At 41.1% G+C, this 27,089-nt stretch overlaps 1 protein-coding gene across 5 annotated transcripts in view; it reads left to right on the forward strand.

Moving 5' to 3' along the window:
* The first annotated feature begins 1,671 nt into the window (after positions 1-1,671).
* The window catches only part of canx (calnexin), a 52,780-nt gene continuing 27,362 nt past the window's right edge, over positions 1,672-27,089 (forward strand). For 2 of the 5 annotated variants that reach the window (XM_069897975.1, XM_069897977.1), the window contains exons 1-5: positions 1,672-1,755; positions 14,608-14,757; positions 21,378-21,451; positions 24,520-24,578; positions 25,883-26,024. In XM_069897975.1, coding sequence (XP_069754076.1) covers positions 14,611-14,757; positions 21,378-21,451; positions 24,520-24,578; positions 25,883-26,024 — 422 coding nt within the window. In that variant the 5' untranslated portion in view covers positions 1,672-1,755; positions 14,608-14,610. Of the gene's footprint in view, positions 1,756-1,897; positions 2,012-12,247; positions 12,350-14,330; positions 14,458-14,607; positions 14,758-21,377; positions 21,452-24,519; positions 24,579-25,882; positions 26,025-27,089 lie in introns of those variants that run through there. The other 3 variants (XM_069897979.1, XM_069897978.1, XM_069897980.1) reach the window with 3 other exon arrangements.

Genomic DNA, 27,089 nt, shown 5'->3' on the forward strand with positions numbered 1-27,089 from the left:
TGTATTTCCAGGATCTTGCATGGATTGGAGAATGTGTCTTATGAGGCAAGGTCAACAGAGCTAGGGCTTTGCTCTTTGGAGTGAAGGATGTAAGGTGATTTAATAGAGGTCTACAAGTTTATGCTACTCTCTTTGGCCTAACCATCAACCTGAACATGGCAGAAGTACTTCATCGCTCCATGTCAAAGACCAACACCATAGAAATCACTGTTGACAACACCCAGCTGACAAATGTTAACAGCTTCAAATACTTGGGGAACACCATCTCGAGTGATGGGTCTTTGGACAAAGAAATTGACTCCAGGATCAGCCAGGGTCTAGGGAGGCTGCGTTCCAGAGTGGTCTATCAACACAATGTCCGCATCTCCACAAAGCTGAAAGTCTACAGAGCTGTGGTCATTCCTTCTCTCCTATACGGATGTGAGGCCTGGACTCTATACTGACGTCACATCAAACAATTGGAGAAATTCCACATGTGTGCCCTCCGCTCCATCCTTGGCATCCATTGGCAAGACCATATCTCCAACCTGGAGGTCTTGGGTCGTGCAAAGACTACCAGCATTGAGTCTCTGATCACCAGAACCCAGATGCAGTGGGTGGGGCATGTCATCAGAATGGACGACCACCGTATGCCTCGCCAGCAGCTCTATGGTGAACTGAAGACTAGAAAGATACTTCAAGGTCGATCATGCAAGTACTATAAAGACGCTGTGAAGGAAACCCTACGCCACTGTGGCATCCTGCCAAGAGAACTAGAAGCTGCGGATGCTGACAGATCCTGTTGGCGAGCCCTGGGCGACGAAGTCTACACCAATTTTGAAGATAGGTGCTGCCAAAAACTGAAGGAAAACAAAGAAGCAGCCAAAGTTTTATGAGAACGGACGATGCGCTTCCAGACTGGGACTGCAAAGTCACTTTAGTGTCCACAGATGAACAGTACAACAATGTCTTCTTTGAATCGAGGGACTACTAATATAAATATGATAATACGTTTATGAGAGGCATAGATAAGGACAGCCAACACCTTTTTTGCATGAACAGTTGCAAATTCCAGAAGGCATGCATGAAAAATAGAAGCTAATGTGTGTGAGGTAGGGAAGAGTTAGATTGAAGATTCAGTCTATATTAGTTGGCACACATCGTGGAATGAATGGCCTGTACTGTTCGATGACACGGACACACTCCTCAGAATCCTCCCATTAACATTGTACTCTGCCTTCAAATTAGACCCACCGTAATGAATTTCTTCACCTACATTGTTAATAAAAAAATACACCATTGTTGTTGGTGTATTTTATGCACCTTTTCCGCTGCAGTAATAATTTTAGTTCTGCCGAGTGGCCGCCGCCTGCTCCAGACCGGAGCTTCCCCGCCTTTCCAACGCCTCCGACTTCGCTCTCCTCGCGCCGCCGGAAAACCGCTGAGTCACGGCCACCGCCCCCTTCCCACCTCGGCGCCCGCCACTCCCATGGTAACCGCCCCGCGCGGACTCCGGCCCACGTGGTCCCTGCGCCCGCCAATCCCAGCCAACGCATTCCCCGCTCCGCGGATCTTCCAATCACCGGGCTCCACGAAGGAGCCGGCGCGTGCTCCGAACGCGGCTGCTTGACGGGCGGCATCGCTCTCCAATCAGGAATGAGAACGCGGCAGCCGCCGGCCGCCGTGGCCAATCGGAAGGGGGGTGCACAGAAAAAAAAGGAAGGGCGGGTCGACGGTCACGTGAGAAGAGCAGTGGTGGGCGCCGAGGAGCAGAGCGTGAGTAATTGCTAAGAGGGGACAGTGTAGTGGCCGGCCGGCCCTTCCTCTTTGGTGTCTCCCATCTCCGACTGCGGTGCCACCGCCATTCCCGGCCGGATGAGGCCCACGGAGGTGCCGGTGAAAGTGCTGGGCCCGGCCCGCCGTGCTGCCCACTCCCTCCACCATCCTGCTGCTTCACCCACATTATAGGCCCCACTCGCTGTTTGTGTGTGTGGATCAGGCTTAAATCCTGAAACCGAGTCCGCCCTCTTGGGTGGGGTGGGGGGGGGGTGGGGTGGGGGGGGGGTGGGGGGGGGGTGGGGGGGGGGGGGTGGCAGGGTGGGGGGGGGTCTGTGGAGATTGTGCCCTCTGGTCTATACATTTAGACATACCGCTCTGTAACAGGCCCTTTCGAGCAGCAGTTGTTGTTTCTTGCTGGTTCAGGCTTTAATTATGTGACATTGTATCTGCCTTATTTTACTAATGTTCCTCTTTTCATTTAGTCTCAGGTTAAGCAAGAAAATCTGCAGATCTTGGGCTCTGGTACAACACAGAGTGCTGGGGAGATTCAGCAGGTCACACCGCATTCATGGGAAGTAAAAGGCAGCCAATGTTTGGGGCTTGAGCCCTTCTTCATGGATCCCATGGGTGCTGTGTGATATGCTGAGTTTCATTTAGTAGTTCCAGAAAAAGCCTTGTGTTTTACAGTTGATGGAAAAAGACATAAATGCAATAATTGCTTCTTGGAATATGGCAGCTAATTTATAATCGACCAACTACATTAGGATTGTTTTTTTTTGATGTCGGTTGACTGGCAGGGAAAATTCATTGGATCTCACTGGTATCCAGGGTGTTTAATTTCCAGCTGAAAGAATAAAAGGAGTCTTCACTTCATGTATTGTCTGAAAGGATGGCACCTCAGGTGGAACAGCACGGTTGGTAATGCATCTAAGGATGTAAGCTTAGATGGTTCTACTTGAACTTGGATGCATGCCCACAGCCTTCTGACATGGGTGAGGTATATAATATTGATTAAAAAAATATATATAGAAATGCCTAGTGACAATGTCATCTAACATTTCTGTTCACAGATGTAACCTTTGCATTTCAATAAACTTGACCTTGAACTATGGTTTGCACTTCTCCATAGCTTGCTATCATGTTGTCTGTCAGAGGACAGATTGTTGGAAATTTGTACTTAGCATGTCGTGCATCTCCTCTGACCGTGTTGGGATCTGTGCTATTAAAACTATTTTATTTAATTCTCCTAAATATAATCACTTCACCTTGGCCTCCGATGCCCAATCCTTTAGTTCTATAATTCCCTTTCTACCTTTTTCCTTTCAAAGGCTATCATTTAAAATTCATCTTTTTGACTATGCATAATGATTTGATCAAACCACTCCATGATCTGTTTTTTCTGAAGCAATTTGCAAAGAATTACTATTTGTACCTCAGGTTACCTAGAGCTTCACAAAGCAAGGGTGATATTTAAGGCTGGCAGCATTTTCTACTGTTCTGACAGTATGTTCAAATAAATTATGCTGAAATTCATATTCAGAGGAAAATAACACAAAATTATGTTTGGAATGCATCACCTGACAGGGAACTAGAAGTTCTCCCTTTCCAAAACAGAAATCCAATGATTAAAAATTAAGAGGAATTATGGGGCAGATAGATAACCAATAGAGCAAGTCCAAAGGGTGGGACAACTGCCTTGTGTGCAGATTCATGAATAGGCAACATTTAACTCATGGATTCAAAGATTGGGGGATCTTCGGTTCACTGCATTATTTTGGTGTGTCTGGAGAACTGAGAAGAAAAATTAAAGCTATTTCTAAAATAGAGCAGGTGGTATTGGTGGAAATATAGCAGAGTACTATCACGAGTGAAAAGGGATGGTTATGGCCTCTTTGAGCATTAGTGTTCAGTAAGATAGATGTGGAGAAATGGTCTTGTGTGTGAGTGGCAGAGCAAGAGTTATAAATACAAATGACATAATGTGCTGCAGAATGCTTTACTGACCTGAGAGTGACAAGCTTCTGTGAAACATTAATGCAGCAAAGTGAAAATATAGGGAAGGCCACAGTCTGTAGCTTCAGAACTGTTCAAGTTCAGTTTCCTTGTCTTTCTGGCTCCAGTCTGGTGTAATGGCACAATGTCATAACCTTGGTATGATAGTTGAGCCTGAAATGAGTAATGAGAGCTTGTCATATACAGAGTACAATATGCAGCTGCATGGAAATTCCATGTAGGTCCGCAAGATCATAGCTACAATAGGGTGCATTAAATTACCAGAACAAGCAATACAGAGAAATAAAAAGGGCAAGAAAGAAAAATTCCAGTTATGCATAATGATCACCAAGACCTTCAGTTACTTCATGCCCATGCTCACCTTCTTGCATACCCTTTGCTACTTCCAAATTTGCCATTTAGTGTTCCTGTGGCTGGCCCCTCATCTTGATTTTCTGAAGCTAAGTTCCTAAATGTCGCCAATATTAGCAATGCTTCATTGTGTTAGGTTTTGCGCTAGTAAAGTTGAGATTCCTCCAGGGATGGAGGTTATCTGGTTATCCTTGCACTCTGGTTATGGTCTGGTAATACTTGTACCTCAAATTTGACATATTCTTGTTTTAATTGCCTTTCCTCACATCTGTTAATTTAATTTTTAATTTGAAATTTGGCATGCAGCATGGTTACTGACCCTTCCAGCCCACAGATCCATGCCACCCAATTAACATACAAACCCGTACGTTTTGAAGGGGGGAGGGAAATGGACCACGCAGAAGAAGCCCATACAGGCGTGGGAAGAATGTACATACTCCTTACAGACAGCACTATGACAGCTTACACAAACCAGAGTCACTGGCGCTGTCATAGTGTTGCGCTAACCTTTATCTGTTATCTCTAGTTGTACAAATCTTGGGTCTTTTGCTCAATACTCAATCTTTTAAGCTTCTGAAACATTGGGTTGTGGAGTACGTCACTTTTAAGATGCTCCTTAAGGATCCAGCTTAAGGTTTTGGTCACTGTCTTCATTAACATGAGTCCGTCCATGTCCAATTTCACCATTTCCATTCTGGGGTGTGTCACTTCATTTTCTGTTTGCATCTCTTGTGATTTTTGTCCTTGTGGTTACAAACCCCTTCTGGAACTCTTGGCGTTGAATACCCTGATGCCTGTGAATTGATCTGTCACTACTCCTGATGAAGGGTTCTGGCTTGAAAATTTCACATTTTTCCCTCCTATTCATGCATGGTGCTTGGCTTGCTGTGTTCCAGTAAATTGTTATCAGTGTTCTCTGCCTGGGCTGCTTCATGAGCAATGGCTCTTTGGGCTGTTTGGTCAGGTGTCCCGAGAATGTAGCCCCCAGCTCCGTCCCTCCCTTCCCTGTCTCCTTTCGCACACTCATTCCAATGGATGTGGAAAGGCTTGAGTGAATTTTCTCCCCTCCAGGTTTTTGCAACTGGAATTTGGGTCAAGAATACCATTCTTTTCGACTTCCGATTTAATTTCTGGAAAAGGGCAGCTATTTCATCCAGTAAATCCCAATCAAAAGCCTCTGTGCTTGCATTCCTGTCTGAAGGCTCTGACACCTTCCTTTCCTCAACCTGCCTTTGTTCAAGCTTTTTCCTTGTCCCAAACTGGTATGTTTTGGCATCAGTGTAGATTTGTTTCCATGAGGAACTGGGAAAGAAATCAATGCCAGTGTGCCCTGGGTATCCAAAGAAGATGGTGTACAGTAGAATCTGCATTATCTGGAATTCAATCAACCAGAAAGTCATCTGGCAAAAAAAAATCCAGATAAATAAGTCTGGGCAGATGAACTCTGTGGGAGAGCATTGAGACTTCATTGGATATGTGCAGGTTTCCTCTGCTGAACTACCAATGTCCCTCAATGTGCATGCATTCTTTTCGCTGTCATCACTTGTGGAGGTGAGCTGAGCAGATTGTCACCATGAAGGGCCTGACTGAACTCTTGCATGAAGGTGAATTGTCAGCGCTAGGAAGATGAGGCACCTGACCAGGACACTTGTGTGGAGGTGAGTCGGGTTGTCAATGCAAGGAAGGTGCACCAAGGGCCTGTCCGGGACACTTGTATGGAGGTGAGTTGGGTTGTCAGTGCAAGGAACGTGGTAGAGTGTGCTGAGGGCCTGACTGGGACACTTGAGGTGGGATGTGGGAGAGGAGGAAGATGGCAGTGATGTTGAGACTTTATTGTCAAGGTTTGGAATTTAAATATAGTGTACAAGACGACCCTTGTTTTGTGAGGCGACATATTAAAGTTGATGATTATTTTCTATGCCAGCATATATGGTAGGTAAAATAAAATGCAAGTATAAAATTGGCGGGGGTTCATTATGAAGGTGGCATGGTTAGCGTAGCAGCTAGTGCCAGTGACTGGGGTCTGAATTTAAATTTTTTAAATTACGGGAATTACCTGATTAAAGTGAACTTCACATAATTAAAGATGACAATACTTTTTTCCAAATTACTTAACATTTTCCACTGTCCTGTTTTAAACAGTGTGTTCTTAATGCAGGTGTATTAGGCATTGGAAGAGTGCATCTCAGTCATCCATAAGATGCTCATATCCCCCACCTGAGATCCCCATAGGTGCTGGATAATTGGGATTCGAATGTAAAATCAAGCAGAAAAGAACTGCATATAGCAATTTCCTTGTTAATGAAAGTCAGAGCAAGGCTAATAAAATGTTCTGAAGGGAAGTAAAAAGAACTGGGATGTTGACAGGCATTGAGGACAAAAGAATCCAAAATTATTTGTGGAACTGTAATTTGCTGTGAAACTAATCACAAAGATTAGCGTATACAGAGCCGTTGTCATACCCACGCTCCTGTTCGGCTCTGAATCATCTATGGCATCACTTACGGCTCCTAGAACGCTTCCACCAGTGTTGTCTCCGCTCCATCCTCAACATTCATTGGAGCGACTTCATCCCTAACATCGAAGTACTCGAGATGGCTGAGGCTGACAGCATCGAATCCACGCTGTTGAAGATCCAACTGCGCTGGGTAGGTCACGTCTCCAGAATGGAGGACCATCGCCTCCACAAGATCGTGTTATATGGCGAGCTCTCCACTGGCCATCGTGTCAGAGGTGCACCAAAGAAGAGGTACAAGGACTGCCTAAAGAAAGCTCTTGGTGCCTGCCACATTGACCACCGCCAGTGGGCTGATATCACCTCAAACCGTACATCTTGGCACCTCACAGTTTGGCAGGCAGCAACCTCCTTTGAAGAAGACCGCAGAGCCCACCTCACTGTCAAAAGACAAAGGAAGAAAAACCCAACACCCAACCCCAACCAACCAATTTTCCCTTGCAACCGTGCCTGCCTGTCCCGCATCGGACTTGTCAGCCACAAATGAGCCTGCAGCTGACGTGGACTTTACCCCTCCATAAATCTTCGTCCGCGAAGCCAAGCCAAAGAAAAGAAGAATTTTTCTGCCAAAGAATCATGGGCTTGAAGCATTTGATTGTTTTCTTTCCACAGTGCTACCAGACCCATCACTTCTGTTTTCCTTTCATGTTTCCAGCATTTTAATTTGCAAAATAGTTCTGTATGCATTTTAACAGTTAAAGGTTTGGGAGAGTTGGGGATAATCCGAGACCAAGAGAAAATCCACACAGGCAGAGTGCATGGCTGAGGTGCAGTCAGAATCTTTAAAAACTTTTTTTTGGTCCAGCTACACCATCTTTTTAGAGAAAATTCTAAGAGAGACCAGCTATATTCAAATGTGTATGTATCAACATATGATGATGGGAAGCATCCTGGGTATCTGAAGCATATCAAGCAATTGTATATACCCTGGCAGAGGAATTCCGAAATATATGTTACAGTTTTGTAGGAAGAATGAGGTCATGTAATTTAGAGGATGAATTTTTAAAAGGGATTTTGGAGGACAAGGCCAGGTATACTTGCATAGTTTGAATGTTTTTGAAAAAGGCTTAATCTTTTGGGCTTAACGGGGAGAGGCATAAAATACGACTTTAGAGTAACATGCTTGAAGAAACGATTCTAGGGTTGAGGGATTTTGTGCATGGACTGGAGAAGTTGGGGAAGGGTCTCTTTAGAACAGGAGATTGAGGGGATCTGGTTGAGGTAATTAACCGAGGGTATGGGCCAAAGCAGGTAGAACTTTCCATTAGTAGAGAGATTGAGATAGAAAATATGGAAAGAAAATGATTAGCTCAATGACTAAATGTAATGTGACTATTTAATCTACTTCCTCAGTGACTTATTAGAGTTGGCAAAGTCAATTTAAAAGAAGACTTGTTTGCGATTGAATGTCTTTGTAAGGAGTGAAACACGAAAGTCTACAAACTCTGTGCTTAATCTTTATAAAACAGGTCATTATTTTTGGTGAACTGCCCTAAAGTTGGAGTCCTTCTGGTGAAGATCATCCACATTGCTGTTTGATAGGGATTCCAGGATTTGCATCTCATTATATTGAAGACTTGGTTCTATTTTCAATTTGTGAGCTACAGAACTTGGGAACCTGTGAGTTTGTGCCAACTGCTCTTGTCATTGGTAGAGCTAATTGGACAGGAGGTACTGTTGGGTACCTGAAGTGAGTAACTGCAGGGCTTCACCAGTGGCAGAAGGAATGAATATTTGGGGCAGAGGATGACATTAGCACACAATCAGCTTCCATTATCCTGGGTGTTGTTGATCAGGGTAGTTTCACTAAACTCATCTAGGTAAGTGGAGACAAGGTCCCTTATGAGAGACTTGTTCAGAAAGTCATGAGACATGCGATTCATGGAAACTTTGCTGTGAAGATAAAAATTGGTTTGAATGCAGAAAGCAGAGAGTAGTATTGGAAGAGAAGTATTCTACCTGGAGGTCAGTGACTAGAGGAATTCCATAAGGAATTTTTCTGGGACCCCTGCTTTTTGTAATCTTTATAAATGACCTAGATGAAGAGGTGGAAGGATGGGGCAGAAGGTTTTAAATTCATTTTTAAAAAATTTAGGAGCCAATTGGACCCCGGGGAAAACCCACGCAGACACAGGGAGAATATATAAACTCCTAGGATTGGGACCCTAGTCCGGTTCACTAGTGCTGTAAAGGTGTTGATCTAACTGCTACGCCAACTGTGCTGTTTGTGGATGATACGAAGGTTGGAGGAGTTGTGGATAGTCCTTGAGGGTTGTTGACGGTTACAAGGATATAGACAGGATGCAGAGTTGGGCAGAAAAATGGCAGATGGAGTTCAGTCTGGTTAAGTGTGAGGTGATGCATTTTGGAAAGACAAACCAGAAAGCTAAGTATAGGGTTAATGGTTGATAACTTAGAAGTGTGGATGAACAGAAGGACTTTGGGGTCCAAATCATTACATCTCTCAAGGTCGCAGTGTAGATTGATAGGATAGTTAAAAAGGCCTATGGGATGTTGGGCTTCATTAATGGGGGATTGAGTTAAAAAGTTCAGGTTGTGTTGCAACTCTACAAATCTCTCGTGAGACCACACTTGGGCTATTGTGTTCAGTTATGGTCACCTCATAGGAAGGACGTGGAAGCTATGATGAGGGTGCAGAGGAGATTTACCAGGATGTTGCCTGAATTGGAAAACAAGTCTTATGAGGCAAGGTTAGCAGAGCTGGGTCTTTTCTCTCTGTGGAGTGTCGAAGGATGAGTGGTGACTTAATCGAGGTCTACAAGATTGAGAAGCATAGATAGGGTGGACAGCCAGCTCCTGTTACCCAGGACAAGAATAGCAAACCAGAGGACAATGCAAAGGTGAAGGGAGGGAAGGTTAGGAGCAATGTTAGGGGTAAGTTTTTTTTTTAAAAGAGTTGTGGGGGCTTGGAATGCCTTTCCAGGGATGGTGGTGGAGACTGAAATATTAGAGGCATTTAAAAGACTCTTAGGCACATTGATGGAAGAAAAATAGTGGGTTACAGGAAAGGGAGGGTTTAGTTTTAAGGAATATATGGGTCAGCACAACAGGGGCTGAAGGGGCTGTGCTGTAGTGTTCTATGAGAACTCTATCATTGACTTGGGCCTTAGTTAATGGAGCATCAGGAGGCGAGTTGCCTGCTGCTGGAAATCCAGCCTCTCTCGTTATAGTAGCGAAGTAGCATTCAAAAAGAAACTGAATAAGACCACAAGATAGGAGAAGTCTATCTGAAAGGAAAGAATTTGATGGGCTAAGCTGCAAAGGAATGAGTTCTGAAAATTGTGCTGGATTGTTGTTGAGAACTTGTACAGACATCAACAATGCTGAATGTGAGGTTATATCACCTGTATTTCGGAAAATGTGGTACCCAGTCCAGTATCAATTTTCCTTGTGAATATGAATTTTCTTTGCATATGAATATAAATGCCACCTGTATACATGCTCTTCTCCCTTTGGGAAGATTAAAGAGTATAAAATGACAGTTTCTTCCCTGCTACTTTCAAATTACTGAATAAACCTTGTGGTAAAATAACGTTGTTCTTACTCATTTAAACTGATCTCTCACTCTAACCTTACTTTTTATACTGTATCTTATTTGGTTCTACTTGAAGATAGACTTGATAGATAACATGCAAAACTAACCTTTTCATTATTCTTGACTTTAAACATAAACTTGAACATATTTGCATTCTAAATATAATGCTTTATAAAAGTCCATATTTCACTGACACCTTTACTCATTTTCCATTCTTGTCTTACAAAAGCTTGCAAATGATTTTCAAATGTTAGTTTTATAGGAAGAATGAGGTCAGGTAAACTAGAGTATGCATTTCTAAAATTGATTAGATTCCTTCATCATTTTAAAAAATAAATCATGTAAAAGTATATATGGATATCTGTTCCCAGTGGTAAATGCACTGGTGGCTGTCTTCAGGATTGATATGTGATGGTCATTAAAGATGCCTTACTCTAACATCTGACTGCCCTGCTCTAGCTTTGTGTTAGTGTTCTAGCAACATGTTTTCCTCTGGGAAGGAGTGGAAAGCACCTATTAACTGCTATACTCTGTTACAGCCTAAGTGAGTAATAGCTGTTGGTGGGGAAAATAATGTAATAGAAAGCCTGAATTGTCTAGTAGTTGCAGGTAATTTGCAACAAAATCCTGATGCATTCTTGATGATTTTTTTTTAAAATCATCCTTTGTATCTGATGTTTTGTTTCAGTGGCTCCAGCATTGCCAGAGATGTAGTATTTCCCAGTCAAAGTTGGTGCTGATCTTGGCTTGTAGCCAGTTTTTTTGTGATCATGGAGATACAAGACTGCAGATGTTGGAATTGATAAGTACTTCTTTAAAGGAAGTTGGTAAACATTTGAAGGGGTGGTAATAATGTTTTCAGTGAAGGGTCTGATCATGTAGAATGGCTTTGTATGACCATGCATATTTGTTCATTTCTCCACCTCTCCTTAACCAATGAGCTCAAGTCGATGACTAGCTTTTCTCCTGTCCCTCTAAATCAGGGGTGTCAAACTCAAATTCACCGAGGGCCAAAATTTAAAAACTTGGACTAAGTCGAGGGCCGAACTAAATATTTATTGAAAATTTTCAACAACATCTGCATGTTTTCTCTTCTTTCAACATATGTAATGTTAAACTTTTTTCTTATTAAAATAAATGTTTAATAATAGTTTTGGATAAACTCTTTCCAGAAGCATTAACAAATGAGAAATAAAATATTCAATAAATAATATTTCTCTATAGAGGATTTGTCAAATGTTGCTAGTGTGCTGTCGAATAGTAAAATCTGAGGGCTATTGAGAATGTGGGAGAATAACATGATTCCTGAAACAATCAAATGGGTGACTGATTGTGGGCATGAACTCTAGCAGGGTTATTTGCCATGCCCTTTTTCCATTGGTACAGATATCCTTTGATTTACACACTTTTCAAGTTTTATGCCTAATGAGCTTGTATCCAGGTGCAGGACCATTTTTAACCAGGAATATATTTATCACTGTGACATGAAACTATTGGAAGATCGTTTTATCCTGAGATTAAAGTTCATAATCCTTACTCAGGCCTGTGTGCGGGAGGGCGGGGTTTGCGGGCGATCGGGTTGGACAACGACAGTGCGGGGGCATTGGCTCTCGCTGCAGGGCGGCATCTCGGCGGATCAGCGGCCCCTTCACCATGAGTCGTGGGTCGGCCTGCGGCAGGGAGGGGGAATGGGCAACGGTCCTGGCGAGGTCAGGCCCGAGGCCTCCGGTTCCGGGCGCTGGGAAGCGGCCTTGGCTTCCCCTGACACCAGCCAGGCCCCAAAACCAGAGTCCACGGTGAGACCCTGCAAAGTAAACAGAGGAGGTGGGGGTGATTAGCGGGCTGACGCCAAAGCATTCTGTGATTTAAAATATTAGCTGTGCATGCGCTATACTGGCGCGGCGGCCAGCGGGCCACCTCTAATACATTTTTGAAATGATCTTGCGGGCCAAATATAATTATATCGAGGGCCAAATTCGGCCCGTGGGCCAGAGTTTGACAAGTATGCTCTAAATTGTTCCTTTTCCTTTTAGAGTACAATTTTTCAAAAAGAACTAATCTAGAAAGTTGGCATGGAAAGTACTTAAGCCCAGACTGCAGTCTTTGCTAAAGTTGATCTTTCCAGGGAATATTTTGACTGTCGCAGCTAAAGCTTGGTGAGAAAATGAATCGTATGAAGTAACACTGGTGAATAAAATGTGGTCTAGTTCATTAACTGGAAGGAAAAAAAATCTAACAGTACATTTTATCCAAATATGACAGACAAATTCTTCTGAAATTTGATTCCATGATTTGATTTTCAATTGTGTAATATGCTTATGGGAGTTGGGTGCATGGCAGAGGCATTGTTGCATTTTCACTATTGGCAAAACACCATCCACCTAAAGCAAGGAAATGCTCCTCTGGCCAGCCTTGCACAGACTAAACGTGTTGACTAATTTCCTTTCCAATATTCTGTGATTGTGAAGGGAAATTATTCTAATTTTGGAAAGGGCAGCACAGGTTGAGGAGGCGGTTAGCGCAGCACCTGCAGTCCGGATTTGAATCAGCGTCGCTGTAAGGTGTAGATACGTTCTCCCCGTGTTGGTTTCCTCCTACATTCTCAAGACGTACAGGGTTGGTAGGTTGATTGGTCATGTGGGTGTATTAGGGCAGTGCCGGATCGTACAATGGAAGGGGCTATTACTGTGTTGCATGTCTAAATTTTTTTTTAAACTTCCAATTTCGTGAATTGTTTATTTTTGGTTTATGGCTTCTTTCAAGGTGTCCCATGACACACAAGAAGTATGTTCCTGTAGAGAGGGTGGCAGGCATTTTGTACTCAACCAGATATTTGAGGGAGCAGAAAGACCACTACTAGCTAATTTGTTGATTGATAACTGTTAGCAGGTGGCTGAGGGTAGCTTCTTGCTTTTCTTGCAGTATCTGGGGTATAGTTGAAGGGTGGAGTGATGAATAAACTTGATCCAAATATTAGATCAGAAAATAGTTATAATTGATAATTTTGAATCACATAATGAAGTTTAGATTTCTGGATTGTTTCCCTGTAACCAGTTTTTTTTTCCCCCCTGGTGATTTTTTAAAAATTGAATTTGTGAACCAGTGTTGATTAGCAAACGATCAATGGGAGAGCATCCTGTAAATGGTGATTATGGTGCAACTTTATATTAGGTTTGAACATGAGTAGAGTTCAATTGAGGGCACATTAAGATGATGCTAACCTTGGGCTTGAGGGGGTGAGCAACTTACTGATGTATATTTATACCCTGGAGTAGAAATAATTAGTTTTTAAAGGCTTCTGCCTAAAGTCTTTCTGCTTTCACCATCCAATTTTTCTTTAAAAATGTATGGTCACCATACTCTCGGTAGGATGTGGTTGTGCTGGAGAGAGTGCTAAGGAGATTCACCAGGATGACTGATGGATTTTAGTGAAAGGGAGAGATTTAAAAAGCTATGGCTTGTTTTCCCTAGAGTGAAGAAGGCTAAAAGGTGATTTGATGGAAATATGAATGGATGGATAGATTATCAAAATCCTCTTCCCATGCTGAAGTATCAAAAACAGGGCACAAGTTTACGGTGATGTGAACCATCAGTGGAGGCAGTGGAACTGGATAATTAATGTTTGAAGAATTCAGATACTTGGGACATGGCACAGAGGATACAGACCCAATGTGGACAAGTAGGATGAATGTAGAAGGCTAAATCAGTTTTTTGGGATGTGATGAGTGGAAGGACTAGTTGTACAATTATGATTATGACTGAGGTTTTTAAGACTTGTTAGGAATTGATGAGGTTTCTAAAAATGCCATTTATGACCCAGAATTTATGAAAATGACCTTGTCTTAGGATTTGTGAGGAAGATCTGAGTGGACAGAAGTTTCCATGTACCCTCTAGGAGCTTCTACACTGAATCAAGTAGAAAATATCTGGGTTGGCGAAAACAGGTCAGGGTTCAGAGCAGCACATTTCATATTATTTTAAAGTTTATTGAATCAACTGTCAAATGCCACAAATAATTTAATATAAATATAAACTTATTGAAATTACTTAGATTTGATGTACCATACTAATTGCACAATTATGTATTTTGCCCAGATATAATTCTTCACTATCCCTCTGGCATCTCTTGCTCTACAGGTGACCATTTGTTTTCAGTTCCTTTGCAAGCTATCATTTAATATTACTTGCTCCTTAACTGGAAGAACTTGCACAAAACTTGCCCTAATTCCCAATTAAAGCACCATCAGGCAACGAATCCTTGATGGTAAGCACATAGAGATTTTGACCATTTCCTGATGTTGCCATTGGTTCTTTTGCCAGTTGATTTAAATGTATCATGGGATTTAATCGGAAATGAACATGAAATAGCATGAGTACAGAAGTATTTTTAAGAAATCTCTTGCTTTGTTCACAGAAAATGGAGATGAAACTCTGGTTGATGTTGGTGCTGATGTTTGGTGTTGTGGTGATTCGTTCTGAAGATGACGATGATGTGGTTGATGATGAAGAAGATGAAATTCCATTAGAAAGCGAGGCTGAGCCAAGCACACCGCCACCACCTAAGGTGAGACCAGCTGAGAATCAGAGGTGAAAGGAAATACTGTAATTTTCTGCCTTTGTTCAATGGTGCTGACTGTTCAGGCGGTACAGATTCTTATCTGCTGTGCCCAAATATCTGACCTTCACCATTGGAGCTCAGATAATCAGGATCTTGCATCACAAAGGGGCTCATTAACTACTTGAGTCTAGCCCAGCTCTATTACAATTAGTCCATCTCTGTTCTTTTCTCTAATCTGTGTTCTGGAAGGTTTTTAATTAAAAATGTTCCTTTTAGCGGTTACTTTGTGTCCTTTGGTGACTGCTTCTCCCTTACTTTGTCAAAGCTGCTCATAATTTTGTTCCTTTTTTTTTTTAAAAAAAATAATTCTCTCCTAATCTGCTTCAAGATCAATATCAGCTTCTGTTCCTCATTTTTAAGACTATTGTAGTCTTCATTCTCTCCTGGCTGTAACATTCTTTGGAATCTGAAACCCAGAAATAAAAGTAGCAAAGATCACTTTAATAACCTGTGCCTTTCTTTAAATCTGAGGAACGTTTTAAATCATGTCCTCAAACTAGTCTCAAATATTCGTGTATGCTAATTCTAGGTTAATGTTTCTATAGCTACTAAAGTTATACAATTTGGTTGATATTGTTGGTAAATAATGAAAGTAGGATAGGAGTAAAACATGAAAATCTGCAGACACTGAGGTTGAAGTAAAAAAACAGTGCTGTGGAAACTCAGCAGGTCAAACTGTCCTTTATGTAGCAAAAATAAAATTACATGACCAACGTTTCGGGCTTGAGCCCTTCAAGACGTGAGCAAAATGTGGCCAGGTGCCCAAACAAAATGGGACAAAAACAGCTTCTGCCCCTCTGCCCTCAGATTTCTGAATGGGCAATGAGCTACAGGCACAACCTCTCTCTTTCACACTAATTTTAAAAATGGAATTGAGAGCAATATTTGCACCTCCTAATGCTGCTGCAAAACAACGCATTTCATACCCATTCAGATATCTGAGGGCAGAGGGGAAGAAGTTGTTTTTATGCCAATTTGTTCAGGCGACAGCCCACATTTTGCTCACGCCTTGAAGGGCTGAAGCCCGAAACGTTGGTTATGAATCTTTATATTTGCTATATAAAATCCACAGTTTTACCTGCTGAGTTTTTCCAGCATTGCTTTTATTTTAATGAAAATAGGACAGGCATTTTATCTCAAGTTGGTTTCCTGATCCAGGGAAAACAATCTGCAGTTTATTAATGAACAAGTGTTGAATGTAGCTCTGAGTTCCACCACGTGAATGTAGATTGGTTGGGTAAGACCTGCTTTTTGTGATGGTTCCTATCTGGACATTGTTGTGTGGATTCCTGTGTTGTAACTGTATTGGAGATCTCTGTACTGCAGCTGGGATATTGTCTATTCAGCCTTTGTTCTCTGTCTATTGACAAATGGGACAATCTTGGATAGACAAATGGACAAGTTGGGCCAAAGGGGCTATTTCTATGTAAAACTGACTTAATATATTGGACTGGCTCACACTGGCCTCTGATGTTGGTAATTTCAAGACGAAGACAAGATAGATCATTCACCCAGCATTTCTGACTGAACGTGATGCAAATGTTATAACTTTATCTTGCCATGCGGATGATGAGACCTGCCATCATTGAGAATGGGAATGTTTTTGGAGTTGCTCCTTTTCATGACATGGTTATTTATCACCCTGTATTCATGAGTAGATTTGTCAAGTCTACAGAGCTATGATCTGATCAGTTTGAGATTGCTTGTTTGTCTTCCTGCTGTTTAGGGTTTAATGTTGGCACATCATGAGTGCTCTGTTCTTGGCTCATCCCTCTGCACTTATAAACTGGGGTTGATCCTTGGCTTGATGCTAATAATAGTGTCAAGCAGATAACAGATTGCAGTATTGTACATTTCTCCTTGGTGCCTTCGAGATGGCCATTGTTGATGAGACAGATTTGTTCTGAATTCATTCTGTTTAGTATTTTAGTCATGCCATAAAATGGAGGGATTTCTCTTTGAAAACTGGATGATTTGCCCAAGGATTAATGGTTTATAATTTAATAGTTTGCAAATTGCAAAGCTAAGAAAAGGGATGTGACAATGGATGGGGCAGTGAAGAATAAGGACAACAGAGATTTGGAACTGGCTTCTCGGTTCCAATTGTGCCTCCTCCCAATCCTTTTTCTCTAACCTTGTTTAGAAAATGTAATGCTTTCATTGAAATTGCCACTAGAATTTTATGAAATCTATAAGTGAGGTAGACAGTGTTCATACTGAGTAATTTCTCCCCCCCCCCCCCCCCCTTAATTGAAGAGTATGATGTATGCCAATTCAGAGGGTTGGCTCTTTAGAACTCTTAGAGAAATATCTGTACCATAACTATGAATCTTTGGAATTGTTGCTCTCCAGGGCCTATAGTAATAAGGCAGGGTGGAGATAGAACATCAATTTTAATTTGGAGAATGGTGTGAACTAAGTTGTATTGCAAATTTATTTCAAACTTGGTTTGTAACTCCTTTGGTTGAGCTGTGACTGCCTTTCACAGAAACTTCTTTGCAAACCACAAGTATCTTGAGATGTGACTGCAAAATGAATGCTTTTTCCTTATTCTTCAAGTAATTAATTCATTTTCAATATAAACCTTAAGAAACCTAAAATTGCTATCTCTGTTCTCAGTGCTAAAACTATCTTAAGGTTGGACTGTTGCATTAAAAAAAATGGTTGCTGAAGGTCAGTATATTTCTTTACTAAAGAGGACTGAACTTGTTTGCATTTTCCTTTGAGACTGTGTTTCTGCTGCAATTAAGGTGTTTTGAAAGCAGACTGCAGGAATTTTGTGAAGTTTTAAATCTTCACTCTACCAGATAGCATTGGGAACTGACTAACGTTGCTGCCTAGGACAGTGATGGCAATTGTTGGACAGGAGCCAAGGAATGGTTTAGGGTGGATGAAATGCTTTGCTTTTCCACATAAATTTTCAAAAGGCCATTTGACCTATCATGTCCAAGCAGCTCAAAATTGTGAATCTGATTGCACAACTCTTGGTCTGTAGTTCTGCAGGTCATGGGGTGCCAAGTGCTCATCTAGGTACTTGGTGACTATGGTGAACCCATCAATAATTGTGCCCTCTGGTTATTGATCTCTTGCTAATAAAAATGTAACCTTTTCGATTTGCTCTATCCAGGGTCTCTTAATTTGTATTCTAATTAAATTTCCCATTTCTTTTGTCCAGTGAAAATTACTTTTGTAGCCTAGATGACTCCTCTTAACTAAGTCTTCAAACCTGTTAATGTTCTTGTTCAACTCCTTTGCTCGTGCTTTTCTTTCTTTCTTTGGCTTGGCTTCGCGGATGAAGATTTATGGAGGGAGTAAATGTCCACATCAGCTGTAGGCTCGTTTGTGGCTGACAAGTCCGATGCGGGACAGGCAGACACGGTTGCAGGGGAAAATTGGTTGGTTGGGTGTTGGGTTTTTCCTCCTTTGTCTTTTGTCAGTGAGGTGGGCTCTGCGGTCTTCTTCAAAGGAGGTTGCTGCCCGCCGAACTGTGCTAATGCTGTCCTATCCTTACTCTACTGTTTAGAACTCTCTACGTAGTCCTAATGTTCATACACTATCACGACTTTGATGCTCTTGCATTCTGTGCCTGTGATAATAAATGCAAGTGGCAAATATATTGCCTTAACCATCTTGCCAACCTGTCGTACTGCCAACAAGAACTTGTGGTTAAACATCCCATTTTTCATTGTTTCTTTTTTAAACTTTATTTAAGATTTTATAACATGAATAACCCCTCCCCAATAATTATTACACATTAATAACCCAACTCAAATTAGTCCAACCCCCCTTTCCCCCCCAAAAATAAAGAGTGAAGAATTAATAAAGTTAATATATGTGAGAAAAAAACCCACTTACAAAAAAAACCAAAAACATAACCGATTAAAATACTAACAAAAAGAAAAGTAATTAATACTAAAATATCAGACTTAAAAAACATATTTAAATCAAACTTAAATGCATATATTTAACAAACGGAGTTAAGATGAAACATATATTAAACTAAAACTTAATATTAAAAAATTAGTAAAGTTAGTAACATTAACTATCAAAAATTCTTAAACAATAATCAATTCTTTAAAAAAAATTGTAGCATGAAAAAAAAGATGAAAAAAACCTTTCTCTATAGAGATAAACCTTCACCAAATATCAACTAACTTCACATCTATCATCATATCAGTCACATAAACCACCATCTTAAAACAAAATTCAAACCTCATTAAGCATTGTACAATTCAATTTTAGTACTCTTTCACCATTTTTCCCTTTTACTCTTAAATAGTTATCCAATAAAAGCTCCAATACCACATTTAAATATCCCCAATCATTACGTTAAAATTCAGATATCCGAATAATAAAAACACATCTACAACGAAATCTATATCTTCAATAAATGGAGCATAAACCACAAACAAAATTCAAGCCTCATTAAAAAATTGTACAATTCAATTTATAACTTTTACCATTATTCCCTTCGTTCTATAACTAAAATAGCAAAATAATATACACCAGAATTACCACTCCTTTCACCTTAAAGTTAAAGAAAAAATATATTTAAAAAAACTTATCCATCCCATTCACATTTAAATTTCAGATATTCCTTATCTACTGAATAAACTTTACAAAAAAAACCACATCAATTTTTAGTGTTTTAAACAATCAAATACTTTCTTATGTTTTTTTATATTTAAAAAAAAAACCCTTCACTCTTTAATCTAATAATATAAAAAAAGAAAAAAAAACTGGTAGGAGGTTAAAAATACCCCCTCCCGTCTAAACCGCGCAATGCGGTAACTCCCAAAAAAAAATGGGTGTGAGATAACTCACGTAGCAGATGACTTTCAGGAAATAATACCTATCCAGTTCTCTCCCCCAACTCTCACTTCATCTTAAACTAACATCATTATTTAATATCCCTTTTTTTTAAAAAAAAACATTAGGAAAAAAAAGGACAACTCTTCTTTTAATCAGCTCCAACTGCCGAGTCACCATTACAACCATTCCTTCTTGGAGCACGGCACTTTTCTTCCATCTCTTGTTTCCTTGGAGATCGCGGGGGACTATGTCTCTGTTGAAACTGAGTAATTGGCGGCTCTTGAGCAAATGCTATAGCTTCCTTTGGAGAATCAAAGAACTTTGGTTGGCAACCATCTTGAAAAACCTTCAAAACAGCTGGATATCTAAAGGTTGCCTTATAACCTTTCTTCCACAACAACTCTTTAGCAGGATTGAATTCCCGTCGTTGGAACATAACTTCTTGACTCAAATCCGCATAGAAGAAAACTCGATTATTTTGAATCATCAAGGGTGATTTTCTCTGTTGTGCATTTCTAATAGCCACTCGTAAAATTATTTCTCTGTCGTAATAATTCAAGCAATGAACCAAAACAGGTCTTGGACTTTGACCTGAAATAGGTCTTCTACACAAAGCTCTGTGAGCACGTTCCAGTATTATAACTTCTGGGAAATGTTCTTGACCCAACACCTGCGGAATCCATTCAGTAAAAAATTTTCTTGGGTCTGGTCCCTCCATACCTTCCGGCAAACCAATAATCTTTATATTGTTCCGTCTGGATTGGTTTTCCAAATAATCAATCTTTTTCACCAAATTTTTATTTTGAGTTTGTAAGTCTTCGACCATTTTGGTCACATCAAAAACTTCATCCCGTATTTCGTCTATATCTTCTTTACACGAATTAAATTTATCTCTCACTTCAAGCTTAAAAGCTCCAAACTCAGCCATCTGTTGAGAATGTATTTTCACCAAAATATTAAACCTCGTACCAAGTTCAGTCATAATCTTGAATAATACCTGCATTGTATAAGATAATTTAGATTCAAGATTCACAAAAATCTTTTCAATTGGAAGAGAATTTGGCTCAACAGATTCCTGCTTCTTCTCCAAAGGATCTTCTATTCCTTCCTTCATTCTGGTTGCCTTCCTTGTAGTATGACTGCATGTGGAAACCCCAGCTACAGCCTCTCCAGCAATGACTGAAGGACGCTGGCCGGTGTTTTCCCCAGTCCATAATGTATTAAGTTCTCCCAGTACATCAAGTTGTATAGGTTCTTCTATCTCAAGAGATGCAGTTTGCAGCGCCACCTCTACAGCTGACAAATGCCTTTGAGTAACTCTTTGTTCTAAAGGCTGTTTGGCGCCCTCTTTAGGGGGCTCTACCGATGTAACATAGAGCTCTACATCCGAACACTGTACCTCTCTCCTGGGATCCATTTCACGCTGAGTCCCGGTGTCTTTCCTGTAGGTAGGCTCCAAAACTTGAACTTTTGGAAAATGTAGTTTTTTGATGATCTGTTGTCGTTTTTTTTTTGCTCTTTTCCACCAATTGTACAATCATAAGTTAAATTAACAGCACTGAAATTATCTAAACTTTTAAAGAATTTTAACGGGCATTTCTAGACAAAACAATAAGATAGAGTCAGGAGAGGACTGGAAGGCACGTCTGATCCTTACGCCATCTTGCCACGCCCCCCCCCCCGCCCATTGTTTCTTTTTAAAAAAAGTAAGGTTATAAAATGTATTTTTCTAACATTTTAATGTTGCCTTGCAGGTCACTTACATAGCTCCTGTTCCAATTGGACAAGTACACTTTGCTGAATCATTTGATAAAGGCACTTTGGGTGGGTAAGTATGATCTCCTTGGTTCCAGCTGAGGATGTGCCTGTTGAGAGAATCTGGGGATGTTGGAGCTGGGAAGCTGGACTGTTGCAGTTAATTCCTGACTTCAGCTTCTTCAGGTTGAATTGATCCTGTGAGGCTGTATTTTCTGGATGGAAAGTTTAGAATTACACATTATAGTTAGAATCATCCATTTAGGACTGAAATTCTTCACTATTAATTATTTTCTCACTCTCACTTTCTTCCTCTTACAAAGGGAAGTTCTGGGAAATGGGTCATGGAACAAATCTAAAGCTGAAATTTGATAAACTAACCTGATAATCTGTATTGCTTGAAATCTATAATTAGAAATGGAAGGTGCTGCGAATACTAGGTAGGCCAGGTAGCCCTGTGGAGAAAATAAATGCCTGCTGAGTATCTACAGTTTTGTAATGGAGCACTGGATTTGAAGGGGTGGGGGGAGGGAATGTGGAGGTTGAAGTTACGTAATGAATTTATTGTATTGTGGAGGAGGCTTGAATTGGGTGACATATACTCATATTTTCCTGATTAAAACAAAAAATTTTCTTTGTTCTCAATATATGTCCTTTTCTTTCCCAAGTCCTGTTGGTGTCTTTCTCTTGCAAATCTTTAAATTCTGATTTTTTTTTAAAACCGTAAAACATTGAATTAAACATGGGGTAGATTTGAGAGAGATTTGGACTCGTCCTACATCTCCTAGAGAATTCAGTTAAAAACCTTTTTACCAGCATGTGTGGTAAGGAGTGGCTCTCTTTGATATAGTTAACATATTAATACAAGAGGATAGTTCTGAGAGAGTGGGCAAATTCTAGTCGTAAGTCCATTTAATGATTGAAGTTATTTGCACCTTTGTGTTCCATATTTTCAGATTCCAGAAAATGGGAATGTATGCTTGAAGGGTTGCTGGATGGTTGGCTGAAGGGCCATTATGGCTATCTCCCAGCTTTTCACTAAAAGCTGGTTGTTTATTTTTAATTTTAATTTTTCAAATTTAATTTTTAAATTAATTTTAAGATGTTAAAATTTTAATTTTTAATTTAAAAAAAACTTTGGACATATAGCATGGTAACAGGCCATTTCAGCCCCATGAATCCGTGCCAGGAAATTTACACCCAATTAACCTACACCCTGGTACGTTTTGAACGGTGGGAGGAAACCCACGCAGTCATGGAGAGAACGTACAAACTCCTTACAGGGAGACTGGGATTCAACCCCTGGTTCGCTAATTGCTATGCCAACCCTGCTGCCCATTGTTTCCTCTGCTTCCCAACCCATAAATGACTGAAATTGGACATTAATTTATTCTTCTTTGAAAAGCCTTGTTCATGTCCTGATGGTAAAACTACCTTTGAGAACAAAATGGACCCAGTATCTCAGAAATCTAGCCATGAATGCATTTGCTGATTTCTCCTCTTTCTGTACATCACCATGTTACACTGGAAATAACCTTTCTGTAGCTCTGGTTCATCCCTCCTAAGCCTTTATAACACAAACTCTCCTATTGGAGCTCTAAAATTGATTGTCCTGATCTGTTTCTGTGCTGTAGTGTTCTATGTCTCTCTCCTTGATTGATGTCCCCATGCAACTGTAGCAGTGCTACTGACCAGTTTCACATCTATCCTGTGTTAGAAAGCAAAACATTACACTGGATTACTCTGGACAGAAATCTGTGTGACTAGAGTATTCCAGCATTTCTGTTTTGAATTCCCTCCCCTCATGTTAACCCTTTAGGTGTCTTATTGGTCTGACTTTGCAATTTTAAGAATTGCAATTGGCCTTTTACTTGCCTTCCTGGACTACCCATTGCCGCAGCCAATTCACTCCAGCATTTGTTTCTGATCTGTGCTCCAGGTGCATTGTGAAGAGATGGTGATTATGTTGGATCAGATAATTTTTCAGTTACTAACTTTTGATAACTTTTCAGTGACAGCTGTAGAGCTTGTCATAGTCCCCTGTAGGTAATCACCTTTAGAGGCATGCAGCTGGTCTGAATTCTCTGATCACCTTTTCATGGAGAGATTGGAATTGCTGCGAACATGATCCAGATGGTGAGAGAGGTGAAAGAAGTCAAAAGGTTTGTGTCGATCAGTTGGTACATCTGGAAGATAGCCAAGAAGATAGTATTGAGAACATGATCAGGGCAAGTGTGGATTGGAAGTACAGGATTGGTTCGCTGTTGAGCAGGACAGGTGGGTAATAGACTGCCCAAACTAAGTGACCTATCAGAATTGAGAATCTTGGAGTGCACACTTGAGGGACAAGAAAGGTATCTGCATTTAGAGATCAGTGGCTAATGAGACAGGGAGAACAGTTGAATTTATAATGCCTTTATATATGTAGATAATAGTTGAGCCAGTTTTTAAGACAAAGCTCTTTCATTGTACTGAAAAGCTGTATTCAAGCAGTGTACCAGATGGTATGACCTTGGTATATCTGAACCTGATGCAGCTGTTGAGTTTATGCCTTCAATAAAGGGTCCATTGGCAGTTCTACAATGACCATTAACAAAGTTTGTAGATTCTGCATCAAGAGTATGAAGTAAACTGGAACTTAACAGGAAATTGGAATTCACCATAATTGATCAGGACATAATCGATTCCTGTTTCATTAGCTAAAGTATCTTTGTCCGGCAGTGACAGTAGCAGGAGAAATATGGGTGTAAAGTAGAAAAAATGGCAAGCAGATTGTGCATAGAAAGCACTGGGGGTGTCTCAAACAGCAAGGTGATGAGAATCTTTTATTAATGTTAATTGATGTGTAGCTGTTGGCAGTCAGAAACCATGAATAATAATATCCCTTGAGATAACAAGACTAGTGGAAATTTAGCATTTCACTACTAAAATTGACAGACTTATTACATCAATTTTTTAGGGGGCCTTGCTCTCACTTGCCAAGGTAGATGGTTCTGAATGTGTGACCCATTGAGCAAATTACTTTACTCTCAATAGTTGAAGATTGAACCAGCTGCAGTCAAATCGAGAGGAATCGATCAATTTTTAATTTTGAGATTGAATGGTATCACTTTTGTAATTTTTTGATTCCTTTCATTGTAGCTGGGTACTATCCAGAGCCAAAAAAGAAGATACAGATGAAGATATTGCAAAATACGATGGTAAGATCCTATTCTGTGTATTTTTTAAAACTTGAATTTCGATCTACAGTAACAGCTCTTCCAACACATGAACCTGTGCTGCCCAAACCCTTGTAGGTTTTTGAAGGGTGGGAGGAAAGTGGAGCACCCAGAGGAAACCCACAGATATGGAGAGAATATAGAAAGTTCTTTCAGACAGCGCCAGATTCAAACCCGGGTTGCTGGTGTCTCTCTCCCCCCCCCCCCCCCGTGGTGGTGGAGATCCAAGGGGGCAGTGAGGAAAAAGAAAAAGGGGCAGTTAGGGAGTGAAGAAAAAGGGGATGCTCTGAATCTTCAATCTTGTTATTATTCAATCTGCTGCAAAGTTTAATGAAAAAGCCAGTGCAGTAATTTTCTGGCCAGACTTGGGGTGGAGGTAATGAGCAAAATAAACTGTGACAAGGCATTGTACCGGTGTCACTTCCCCACCCCCTGCTCAGCACTGACACATTCCCCAACCCATGCCTGTATTTTTTTGGGGGGGTGAGCTTGGTACATGGCCTGGAGGGTGCAGCAGCCCAAAAAAATGTTTGTGAACCACTGCACTAAATACTAGGCTAACTGGTGGCATGGTTCAGAAATTAAAAGAAATGTATTCCATTCTGGATGAGTTAATTGTAGCTTTAACCTCTATCACTGCATCTTGGTGCATGTGACAAACTTGAAGTGAATTTCTACTTGGAAGTTGGGAAGGCTGGGAGATGAGAGTTGGGAAGGCTGGGAGATGAGAGTTGGGAAGGCTGGGAGATGAGAGTTGGGAAGGCTGGGAGATGAGAGTTGGGAAGGCTGGGAGATGAGAGTTGGGAAGGCTGGGAGATGAGAGTTGGGAAGGCTGGGAGATGAGAGTTGGGAAGGCTGGGAGATGAGAGTTGGGAAGGCTGGGAGATGAGAGTTGGGAAGGCTGGGAGATGAGAGTTGGGAAGGCTGGGAGATGAGAGTTGGGAAGGCTGGGAGATGAGAGTTGGGAAGGCTGGGAGATGAGAGTTGGGAAGGCTGGGAGATGAGAGTTGGGAAGGCTGGGAGATGAGAGTTGGGAAGGCTGGGAGATGAGAGTTGGGAAGGCTGGGAGATGAGAGTTGGGAAGGCTGGGAGATGAGAGTTGGGAAGGCTGGGAGATGAGAGTTGGGAAGGCTGGGAGATGAGAGTTGGGAAGGCTGGGAGATGAGAGTTGGGAAGGCTGGGAGATGAGAGTTGGGAAGGCTGGGAGATGAGAGTACTTGGAGGTTATGGTGGGTAGGAGTAACTAACTCCTGATGCATAGATTGGAGATTGTAATTTTTCTTTAGGAAAGTGGGAAGTAGAAGACATGAAAGACACTAAACTCCATGGGGACAAAGGCCTGGTTCTCAAAACTCGTGCAAAGCATCACGCTATTGCAGCTTTATTGGACCAACCATTTGTGTTTGATGACAAGCCGCTATATCTTCAGTAAGTATGTGGAAATCGTACAAGGTTTGTTAGCTTCCAGGCAGCAAGCTTTGGCTTTCTGCCTCTTGACCTACCTGTGTATTTTTTAAATAGCCACCTGGCTCGAGGCGAATAATGTCTTCCAGCTAAGTATGAAGAGAAGGTTGTGTTTTGTGTTTGGTTTTTTACTTCCTAGCTAATATTCCTCTGGCGACTATTCCAAAACTCAACTGAAGCTTCAAAGTTTTCAGTTCGAGTTTGTCATCCAATTGTACCAGGACAACCTGATGAAATCCTGTTCTCTGGTCCACATTGCAGAACAGTGCAAAATGCACATACAGACAGCATGCATCCAGCCTGGTGGTTCTGACTGATCCTACTGTTTCAATTTGTAGCTGGAAGATGCTATGTGTGGGTGGCATGAGTCCTCCCTGATTTTGCAAGCCCTCTTTTAACAGTGATCCTGGTAAATCACATTAATGAGGGTATGGGAGACCCCAGCGATCCTCTGCCACTTTTATGGTCTCTAATCTCTTGACCTCTGATCTGATGCTCTACAGCAACCATATCACTCTGTGATGAAGCCAGCCAGGATGCTCCTGTAGAAAGTTTACAGAATGATGGCTAGTAATCTTGCCTGCCTTGGCCTTCTAAGGAAGTGCACTTGCTGTTGTGCCTTCCTGACAAGTGAGATGTTGTATGACCAGGATAAGTCACTTTATAAGTGGACTCCTTGGTTTTCTATTGATTTTGGTTTCAAGCTGATTTTGTCATTTTTATTAACTGCCTATTAACTTTCTAAATGCAGTTAATTGTTCCTGAATAATTTCTATCTCTAATACCTTTGTCTAATATCCTCCAGAGCATCCATTCCTTTAGGTTACCTTGGATTGGCCTTCTAGCCTTTGTCCTACTCATCATCAATATGTGCTCATTCAAAACTTCAGTTCTATGCTAATACTGTGATCATCTCTGAAGTTGATTGTTTCACTAGTAGCAATGCCATCAGTTGTGTGGACCCTTTAAGACTTGAAACCCCTCTCCAAATCTCCACCTCACCATTGTATTCTTCCTCAACTCTGGAAT

The sequence above is a fragment of the Narcine bancroftii genome, chromosome 9 (genome assembly GCF_036971445.1).
Source record: "Narcine bancroftii isolate sNarBan1 chromosome 9, sNarBan1.hap1, whole genome shotgun sequence".
NCBI classification, from domain to species: Eukaryota; Metazoa; Chordata; class Chondrichthyes; order Torpediniformes; family Narcinidae; genus Narcine; species Narcine bancroftii.